Source organism: Colletotrichum godetiae, assembly GCF_030913485.1.
Source record: "Colletotrichum godetiae strain CBS 193.32 chromosome Unknown BDP55scaffold_13, whole genome shotgun sequence".
NCBI classification, from domain to species: Eukaryota; Fungi; Ascomycota; class Sordariomycetes; order Glomerellales; family Glomerellaceae; genus Colletotrichum; species Colletotrichum godetiae.
The window spans coordinates 207,684-218,187 of record NW_026851261.1 but is presented as its reverse complement, the minus strand read 5'-3'; the positions used below and the strand labels follow the sequence as shown (position 1 = coordinate 218,187).

Sequence of the window (10,504 nt, the reverse complement as noted above, 5' to 3'; positions counted from 1 at the left end):
CTCGAAGCTAACTTGTTGGCTCAACCGACCGCAATACGTCTGGAAGAATTCTCCGACAAAGTTAGTCACAGCGACATATTGTTGAGAGGTGCCAGAAAGATGGCACCTAGGTAACTTGTAAGTAGCCCACCTCCGAAGGGTCGGCGCGGCGCCGTAGCGTCTCAGATATCGCCGCTCCGCCCGGCGAAGAGTCATCGGCATCATCGATGTCGGACTCGGCCAAACCAAAACATCCTGCTGACACTTCTTCGCACAGCAATGAGGGGACACCTTTAGCCTTTAATGGTTTGGGATGAAAGGAACTCTGGACATGTCTGGAATCTCGCGCCCCGAGAGCACCGCACCCCGCGCAGAGCAACGCAGTGGGCGCCCGGGCGCGCTGAACCCGCGGCCCCCGCCGCAAGCCTGCCAAGTTACACTGCAACCAATCAAACCCGCCCCTGTACGTTGAACGCACCGAAGCGGGGGACCCACTCCTGTCCGGGCGGTGGGGCTCTCGCTTCCATGACGGCGGTCCGCGGGAGAGCTTGGCTTTCACTTCACCAGCAGCAGCTTCAATGACGGAAACTTCTGCGGCGCTCTGGCGATCCGTCATCTCGCGTTTGTGCGTAATTAATTTTCCGGATTGCAAATGCCACATGCGAGATTTCGACCGAACGTGTCACGCTTGCAAACATGCGCCTTTGTTGTAAAAATATTCTTTCTACAGAGCTACACCACATGACATAACCTGCTCGTCTCATCTACAAGAGAACCAACCCGCCGGCTCACTTCTCTTAATATTGCCAACACACCACGCGACACGAACGACTAGCTCAGATTTGGGGCGAACCCACAAGACCCTGTCAACTGCGGCTCTCATCGACATCAGTCACCAACCCGCCCAACATGGGGGCCGAAGCCGAAAAGAAGGAGCACTCTCCGGCTGAGGATACCGTCGCCGCCATTGCTCCACCAAACGAAGCTGTCAAGGAAGAGGGCGGCGCATTCAAGGCCTACTTGGTACCATCATCGACCTTTGCTCCAGCGTAGGCAGAGCATGCTAACATCTCCCAGAGAATCTTCTCCTTCGGAGGACCCTTTGAAAAGTTCCTGCAAGTCGTCTCGATCGTATGCGCCATTGGCGCCGGAGCAGGCGTGGCCCTCCAAAACTTGATCTTTGGCAGCTTCGTCACCACCATCCAAGACTTCACCACCGGCCAGTCCACCCCTCAACACTTTCGTAATGAAGTCTCAAAGCTCGCGTAAGTCTACATTCTCGCCTTCCGCAGACCAAACCAAGCTAAACACCCCCCAGGCTCTACTTTGTCTACCTCGGCGTCGCGCGATTCGTCCTCGCCTACGGCTACATCTCCCTGACGACCTTCTCCGCCTACCGCATCACTCGAAACATCCGCCACGCCTACCTCCACGCCGCCCTCCGCCAGGAAGTCGCCTTTTACGATGTCGGCTCCGGCGGCTCCATCGCCACCCAGGCCATCTCCAACGGCCGCCTCATCCAGGTCGGCATCGCGGAGAAGCTCGCCCTGACCTTCCAGGGGCTCTCCGTCTTCGTTACCGCCTTCATCATCGCCTTTGTGACGCAGTGGAAGCTGACGCTCATCGTGTGCTGCATCGCGCCCCTGATTCTGGTCGTCATGGGCGTCGTCTCCACCATTGAGGCTGGGCTCGAGACCAAGATTCTCGACATCTACGCCCAGGCGGGTTCCTTTTCCGAGGGCATCCTCTCGAGCGCGCGGACCGTTCACGCTTTTGAGATCCGGTCGCGGCTGGTGCAAAAGTTTGACAGGTTCCTCGAGGACGCCCACCGCATCGGCAACAAGAAGTCGGCATTATTTGGCGTGCTCTTTTCGTTCGAGTATTTTGTCATCTACGCCGGCTTTGCGCTGGCGTTCTGGCAGGGCATCCACATGCTGAATCGGGGCGAGATTACCGAGTCTGGAGACATCTTTACGTGAGTGCAGTTACAACATTCTCAGAATTCATCACCTAACCCCTGTTCAGAGTCCTCCTGTCCGTGGTCATCGGCGCAACGAGCCTGACCATGCTGGCGCCCTACGTCATCGAATTCACCCGCGCCGCCTCCGCCGCCGCCCAGCTGTTCAAGCTCATCGACCGCGTCTCCGAGATTGACCCCTTTGACAAGTCGGGCCACCAGCCCACCGAGACCGTCGGCGTCGTCGACCTCGAGAACGTGTCCTTTGAGTACCCGACGCGCCCCGGCGTCACGGTGCTGGACAACTACTCGCTCCATGTGCCCGCGGGCAAGGTGACGGCGCTCGTGGGCTCGAGCGGCTCCGGCAAGAGCACAATCATTGGGTTGATTGAGCGGTGGTATAACCCCAAGTCGGGTACTATAAAGCTCGACGGCCAGCCGATCAACGAGCTGAACCTCAACTGGCTCAGGAAGAATGTCCGGCTCGTGCAGCAGGTGAGGTGAGATGCATCTACATTTTGAACCAAATCTGACAATTGCAGGAACCCGTTCTCTTCCAGGGAACAGTCTTTGACAACATTGCAAACGGCCTCGTCGGAACCCCATGGGAGAAATCCTCCCGTGAGGAGCAACTCCGCCGCGTCCAGGACGCCGCCAAGGTCGCCTTTGCTCACGACTTCGTCTCCCAGTTGCCTGAAGGCTACGATACAATGATTGGCGAGCGCGGCGGTCTCTTGTCGGGCGGCCAGAAGCAGCGCGTCGCCATCGCACGCAGCATCATCTCGGAACCAAAAGTGCTCCTCCTCGACGAGGCCACCAGCGCCCTGGACCCGCACGCCGAGGGCGTCGTGCAGCAGGCCCTAGACAAGGCGGCCGAGGGCCGCACGACGATTGTCATTGCCCACAAGCTCGCCACCATCCGCAAGGCGGATAACATTGTCGTCATGAACAAGGGCGCCATTGTCGAGCAGGGGACGCATGAGGGTTTGCTGGCGCAGGGCGGTGCGTATACGCGCCTCGTGAGGGCGCAAAACTTGAATGTAGCCGAGGAAGGGTCTATTACGGAGACTGAGGAAGAGGAGGATGAGGTGGTGACCACGGCGGCGGCAGCCGGAAAGGAGGATATCGAGCTCACCAAAACCATGAGCCGGTACCGGACGACGGACCAGACGCGCATGGAGGCGCAGAAGGAGCGCGACAACTTTGATCACTACAAGCCCATCGGTCTCATCAGCGTCGTCATCCGCATGGTGCGCGAGACCCCTGAGCTGAAGTGGGCTTACCTCGCGACTCTGGTGGCCGTGGTAGTCGCCGGTGAGTTCCCTTCCATTCTTCATCATGCCCATTTAGCTAACCCAATTCTAGCCGGCGCGTTCCCCGGCCAATCCCTCATCATTGCAAACCTCGTCGACGTCTTCACAATGACGGGCTCCGAAATGATCCCCAAAGGCAACTTCTACTCCCTCATGTTCTTCGTCCTCGCCCTTGGCGTGCTCTGCTGCTACTTTGTCATGGGCTGGGCCACAAACGTCATCGCCCAGGGTCTCAACCACAAGCTCCGCCGGCAGTCCCTCAACGACTTCCTCCGGCAGGACCTGCAGTTCTTCGACCGCGTCGAGAACAACACGGGCGCGCTCGCGAGCCGCCTCGAGTCGAACCCGCAGGCCATCCTCGAGCTCATGGGCTTCAACATTGGCCTCATCCTCATCTCGTCTCTCAACGTCATTGCGTGCGGCATCCTGGCCATCGCCACGACGTGGAAGCTGGGTCTCGTCGTCGTGCTCGCGGGTATGCCGCCGCTCGTGAGCTCGGGGTACATCAAGGTGCGGCTCGACTCGCGGCTCGATACCAAGACGTCGAAGCGGTACTCTGCCAGCGCGGCGATTGCGTCCGAGTCCGTGACGGCGATTCGGACCGTTTCGTCTCTCGCTATAGAGGAGTCGGTGTTGAAGAGGTATACTGATGAGCTCGACAACGCCGTGAGGGCTTCGACTGGCCCCCTTTTCGTCATGACCATTGCTTTTGGACTGACGCAGGCCATTGAGTACTTTTTCATGGCTCTCGGGTTCTGGTGAGTTTCGGATGCTGCCCCTTTCCATCTCGGATGCTAACGTTCGACTAGGTACGGCTGCCGGCTGCTCTCGTTCAACGAGATCACAATGTACCAATTCTTTGTGGCCTTTATGGGCACCTTTTTCTCCGGACAGGCTGCCTCGCAGCTCTTCCAGTACTCGAGCAGTAAGTCGACTCCTCTCCGCTAGTGATCTATCTCTCAATCTCTGACTCTTGCTAGGCATGACCAAGGGCATCAACGCCGCAAACTACCTCTTCTGGCTGCACGACCTCCAGCCGTCCATCCAGGAGACGCCTGAGAACCGCGACGCCGCGCCAAAGGCCGGAGCCTCGGTCGACTTCCAGCAGCTCCGCTTCTCGTACCCCCTCCGACCCGAAGCGCACGTCCTCCGCGCGGTCGATCTCGAAGTGAGTCCACCCCCTTTCCACCATCATCTTTCAGTACCATCATATCTAACACAAACCTCCAGATCAAAAAGGGCCAATTCGTGGCCCTCGTAGGCGCCTCAGGGTGCGGCAAATCCACAATGATCGCCATGCTCGAACGCTTCTACGACCCAACATCAGGCACCATCCGCATCGACGGCGACCTAGCCCTGTCAGATCTCAACCCCCGCCTCTACCGCCACATCGTCGCCCTCGTCCAGCAGGAACCAACCCTCTTCCAAGGCTCCATCCGCGAAAACATTTCTTTAGGAATCGACGCAGAGTCCCTGGACGAAATCATCCCAGACGCCCAAATTGAAGCAGCTTGCCGCGCCGCCAACGCGTGGGACTTTGTCTCCTCTCTACCCGAAGGTCTCGCGACCCCCTGCGGCAGCAGCGGGATGCAGTTGTCCGGCGGACAGAGGCAGCGCATCGCCATTGCACGGGCGCTGATTCGCCAGCCCAAGATCTTGTTGCTCGACGAGGCGACGAGCGCGCTGGATACCGAATCGGAAAAGGTTGTGCAGCGCGCGTTGGAGGAGGCGGCGAGGGATGGGGAGAGGATCACGGTTGCCGTTGCGCATCGGTTGTCGACTGTTAAGGATGCGGATGTGATTTGTGTGTTTTATGGTGGGAGGATCGTGGAGAGGGGTACGCATGCGCAGCTTGTTGCGAGGGGGGGTATGTATAAGCAGATGTGCGAGGCGCAGAATCTCGAGTGAGGGAGCAAGGTTGAAGAGGTTGAAGAAGGGATGGGAGACCTTTGTCCATTCTGAGTTGTTGGACTTCGGCTTGGGAGTTGAGCGCTTGACTCCTCCTAGAGAGCACGGCGTTTGGGAAATGGGGCTACTGTACAATTATCTGATACGCAACTGCGCAACTCCGTCGTTGATACTGTCCTAGAGACTTTTAGATCCATAATGTTTAGACTCAAAGAGACCACTCTTATACTGTATAGGCGATTGCACCGTTGTCCTGCGAGCTGCTCTCCTTGGAATGATGCGCGATGCATCTACCGAGCTCAGAACCCCATGTCCGGTCCTCTCACAAACACTTCCATCCTCAGCTTCGGAGTTGCTGGCTCTCTACCACGTGGTCTAGTTGAAATCTCTTCCCCCCTGGCTGGGTTCAAGACACGGCCTAGCCCGGCCAGATCTTCTAGGTCTGGGGGAAAAGTCCACTGGGCACGTTCAGCTGCTGCGTCTTTGGACGAATATCCAGGGATCCAAGGGCCTAAGCCATCAATGAGGCTGAACCACCGATTCGCGACGATAACGAAACCTCGACGGGGTAGTCACTCTCGGAACGAAGGATGCTTTCTTTGGTTCGATCTTGCTCATGGCGAACAATTGTCTCGTTGCCAAAGAGAGACGAATTATGACGTTCAAAGTTCTTCGCGAAAGCTATTTCGGCCAAGCAGATTTGACAACGTGCTTCCCAAAAGGCGAACGCTCCATTGAAGAGCCAAGGAAAGCTTCTTCATATAGTGGCGAAGTTTGGGTCCATCGGAGCTTGTGCCGTCGTCGTTCTTGGCATTTACGCACAACTTTGCACACAGGACGCGTTCCGTCAGCACACACCCACGAGTCCATGTCAGCCTTCTTCAAGGATCATCTTGGATCAAGGCAGATACCCCTTCCGGCGATTGCGATTAACAAAAAGTCTGTAAAATGAGATGGTAAGCTTGTTCCTCCAAGGCACCAAAATCATCGACACCACCAAGACTTGACCCCCCGCCATCAACCCTGGTCCCCCGACTTACACGGGAGCGAGTAGCCAATCAGAAGTGCCAATTCACCCACGGGGTCGGACCCAACGGCCACGGCCAACTTTCGCCTCGTCCCGGGAACACAACCACCACACGGCTTCGTACGGGGGGACTACAACAAGAAAAAGCCGACGAATCACGACGAGGCTCTCAATCAGGTTCAGAAGCTCAGAAGCTTAGAAAGCTCTTGATCCCTTCTCGACCTGCAGCGCCAAGCCAACGCCACACCACGCCGTTCATCTCTTCTGCCTTTTCGAGTCTTCACCCACCCCACGCATTACGCAGGCTTCATCCCCAATCTGCAGACCGAACACATCCAGCTTCGCTCTTCGGAACTTCTTCCTGCTTGCCTTTCCCTGGCCATCATCTCCGCTTCGCCCGTCAAATAACAAGTGTCTTGGCGTTGGGAAGCCCGAGATGGCCCCGACTCCTTCCTTCATAGTTCGCGTAGAACACGTGCCTCTGTCGCTCACAACGAGCCGTGAAGTTACATTCAGCTCTTTGCCCGTCAGTCCCAGCACGCCGTCATGATGTCGGTCTAGCCGTTCTTTCTGACCCTGCCCGAGCCAATCGCAGATCAACAATGATGCTCTCGGTGCTCGGTGCAGACGGAATCCTACCCATTACATTGGACTAACGTTCTGCGCAAGCTGGGATGATGCGCCGCGCAATCTGCAGCTCACTCACATCCCCCGGAGCTGTCTACGATGTCTGGGTACCCGCGAATGCGAGGATCCGCGAACCGACAGAATGTTTTTGTCATGCATTGGACAGGGAACTTTTGGCGGGGGAATCACGCCCTCTCGACGCTTGAAAGACATGGGATGACTTTTCGTCCCCTTGCTGAACGTATTGGTATATAAGCTCCCGAGCTGCAGAAAAGCTTCCACTCCAGCGTCCCGGTCAAGCTTGTTGCGCCCTTCTTCTCAACTCACGCTTCATCGTGTCTTTTTGGCTTCCCTCCACAGCCAATTCACTTTGAGCAAATCCAAACATGGTCAAGCTCAACCCCCTCGCCGCCGTCCTGGCCGCGGCCTCGCTGTCGTCCCTCGCCTCGGCGCAGACCTACCAGCGCCTCGGGACATGCCCGGACCTCGGCTGCGTCCTCCCGCCCGACCAGTCCGACTTCCTCCCCGGCCAGACCTTTGACCTCCGCGTCGAGGTCCACGCGCCCGTCAACGGCTCCGAGGCGTTCAACAACGGCGTCCCCGATGAGGCGTTCACGGCGACTATCGCTAAAGAGGGCGGCGCCACCAAGAGCTTGACCGAGTTCTTTGGTCTCGAGGAGCCCAAGCTGGAAAAGTGGTCGTTTGGGTGGTACGAAGACCTCTTTGCCGAGGACGCGAAGCAGAAGAGCGTCGTCAACGTGGCTTCCAAGATTTGGCGCCGCCTCGCGCTGTATGAGCCCGGCAACTACGTCGTCACCCTCACGTACTACGACGGCAAGAAGACCACCGCCAACTGGGTCGTGCGACCTCTGGCGACGGAGAAGAAGGCCAAGAATGTCATCTTCTTTATTGGTATGTTCTGCGCTGGTTGTGTTTGTGTTCATGCTGACTCTGGGTTTAGGCGACGGAATGACCACCAACATGGTACTTACGCACACTCACATCTCTTGGATTCACGCTGACAGTCACAGGTCACTGCTGCCCGTCTTCTAGGCCACAAGAGCATCAATGGAAAGTACCAGACCAGCCTGGCTCTCGACAAGTTCCCCGTCATTGGTCACCAGATGACCCATTCCATTGACAGCTACATCACCGACTCTGCCAACTCGGCGTCTGCGCTGTACTCTGGCCACAAGAGCACCGTGAACGCCATGGGGTAAGTGGAAGATGATGAACTGTCAAAGTGCTCGCTGACACATGCCAGTGTCTACGTCGACTCTTCCCCCGACGCATTTGACGACCCCAAGGTCGAGACCATTGTCGAGCTGATCCACCGCATCTGGGTACGTCAAACCTCTCTGCCCCCTCAGACATCGTACTAACAAACACAGGGCTCTGCCTGGGGCGCCGTCTCCACGGCCTTCATCGCCGACGCGACCCCCATCGCCCTAACGGCACACACCCGCGCCCGCTCCCTGTACGGGCCCCTGATCGACCAGGCCCTCAACGGCATCACAAACTACACCTGGACAAAGATGACCGGCCCGGACGTCTACCTCGGCGGCGGCGCCGAGCAGTTCTACCCGGGCAAGGGCTCCTACCAGGGCAAAGACTACTACGCCGCGTTCGCAGACAAGGGCTACAGCGTCGCCCTCAACAAGACATCGCTCGAGGCCGCCGACCCCAACGAGCGTATCCTCGGCATCTTTACGCAGGGCAACCTCCCCGTCTGGCTCGACCGTAATGTTCTTACCGAGAACCTCGCTAAGCTGAGTAACGACCCCACGGGGAACAAGAGCGCCGCCGCCGACGTGCCCGGGCTCAAGGAGATGACGCTCAAGGCCGTCGAGACGCTGCACAACCGCGGCGGCGAGAGGGGCTTCTTCTTGATGTCCGAGGCCGCGTCCATCGATAAGCAGATGCACGCCCTCGACTACGACCGCGCTCTGGGCGATTTGCTCGAGCTCGACGATACCGTCAAGGCTACACTGGAGAAGCTCGAGGAGCTCGGCATCCTTGACGAGACCCTCGTCGTCGTGTCGTCCGACCACGGCCACGGCTTTGAGTGAGTAGTACTCCGTACTATCAACTTACATTTGTATACTGACATTAGCAGCGTCTTTGGCAACGCCGACACAAAGTACCTAGCCGAGCAAAAAGACGACCGCACAAAGCGCAAGGCTGTCGGCGTCTACGCAAACTCAGGCCTGTCGCAGTACACCGTCGAGCAGCCCGGCGTCTCGTACAACACGGGGCCCAACTTCCCGCTCAACTGGAGCCCCCGCTACGCCATCGCCGCCGGCTTCGGCGCCAACCCGGACCGCCGCGAGGACTATAAGCTCCACGCCGACGGCGCGCGCACGCCCGCCGTGGCGGCGACCAACACGACGGAGTACTACGCCAACCCCAAGGACGCCGTGGATGGCTTCGTCGTGAATGGTACGCTGCCTACCAACGAGGCGCAGGGCGTGCACTCGTTGACGGACGTTGCTGTGTGGGCGAGGGGGCCTTGCCAGGAGACGTTTGGCGGGACGTATAGCAATATCGATGTGTTTTACAAGATGGCGAATTGTCTTGGTCTCGCGCAGCCTAGGAATGCTACGGCGCCTGGGGCTGGGTGTGCCCGGAAGGCTAGGGCTCTTCATGCTTAAGGAAGGGTTATTTGAAAGGGGGGGTTTGAGACTTTGACATAGCATGGCGAGCGGGTGTTGGGGCGGTTGAATGTTTGGGTGTTGGATGGTATGTTTGGAGAGGTGGGAGAGGCCTCTCGACGTAATGAACTCTGTAATGAAGTATAGAATTAATACCATGTTCGGTTAAGAACACACTCTATGTCCATCGCCAGTCCGAAGAGTCTCAACTGATGGTCGATTTGCTCTGGTGTTTTTAGACATGGCCAGCCAGATGGACGGATGTGAACTCTTCCTCTCCCTCCCTCGCAACTATCGTCACCGTGTACGTCTCCCACAATCTCATTTCAAGATCCGCTTCAAGGCCTTCTTTATGAATAAAAGGCAGATCGTTCTCGTACATCGCAAGCACCACGATGCAGGGCTCGTGCTGCGTCGAAATTCCACTCAAGTGAGGTGGCTTACCTTATGCATCTTTGCCCAACAGCACCAACTCGACGAGATTATGCATGATGCCTCCCGAGTAGCAGAACGAACATAACTGTAATGTTTCTCGATCAATGGACTTGTACACAAACGACTTCATCTTTTCCAAGTCAATGTTGCGAGTCTAGACTACACGGCGAGGTTGCAACGAGGGTGACCGCAGCCCCGTTCGCTCGGGCCCCCTCCACGGCCGATGGCCCATCATCGGCCGATGAACTGACGATGATCCACTTTCCGTGGTCCGTTTATTCCCCATCCGTCAGCCCACGATGGGCCGGGATAACTTTACCCTTTTTGGCGTACATATTGTCCACGGGCAGACAATCTGTTCGCTCTTCCTTTCAGAAGGTAGATGGGCCAGGACGAGGGTACCGGGGAAAAAGGAATCAATAGATGGCCTCTGCTACCAGCAGTGTTACATCCCGGGAGGCGGACGGACAAGGCAGGCAAGGCAGAAAGATCAGACGCGCAGGTGTCAACTGATGTAGGTATGTCGTGCATTGTTCGTTTCTTGTTTAGATTACGAGCCCCGTTTGAATCTCTCGCGAGGGGAGTACAGAGTGTGGTTCGTGTGGTA

General features: G+C 57.4%; 3 protein-coding genes across 3 annotated transcripts; 2 read left to right on the top strand and 1 right to left on the bottom strand.

Moving 5' to 3' along the window:
- Window positions 1-106: 106 nt before the first annotated feature.
- BDP55DRAFT_630047 (uncharacterized protein) lies at window positions 107-640 on the bottom strand (the record flags this gene model as incomplete). The annotated part of the gene is made up of 1 exon (XM_060572107.1): window positions 107-640. The coding sequence occupies one exon, from the start codon at window positions 638-640 to the stop codon at window positions 107-109; it is 534 nt and encodes a 177-aa protein (XP_060431610.1).
- Window positions 641-888: 248 nt separating this feature from the next.
- Window positions 889-5,157, top strand: BDP55DRAFT_548714 (ABC transporter; the record flags this gene model as incomplete). Its single annotated transcript, XM_060568868.1, has 9 exons — window positions 889-1,002; window positions 1,057-1,244; window positions 1,298-1,954; window positions 2,005-2,431; window positions 2,479-3,250; window positions 3,302-4,007; window positions 4,059-4,174; window positions 4,230-4,417; window positions 4,480-5,157. 9 exons carry the CDS (start codon window positions 889-891, stop codon window positions 5,155-5,157), a joined length of 3,846 nt encoding a protein of 1,281 aa, XP_060431609.1.
- Window positions 5,158-7,197: 2,040 nt separating this feature from the next.
- On the top strand, window positions 7,198-9,462 carry BDP55DRAFT_630045 (alkaline phosphatase H; the record flags this gene model as incomplete). The annotated part of the gene is made up of 6 exons (XM_060572106.1): window positions 7,198-7,723; window positions 7,773-7,795; window positions 7,837-8,027; window positions 8,076-8,154; window positions 8,203-8,876; window positions 8,928-9,462. The coding sequence occupies 6 exons, from the start codon at window positions 7,198-7,200 to the stop codon at window positions 9,460-9,462; spliced, it is 2,028 nt and encodes a 675-aa protein (XP_060431608.1).
- Window positions 9,463-10,504: the final 1,042 nt, after the last annotated feature.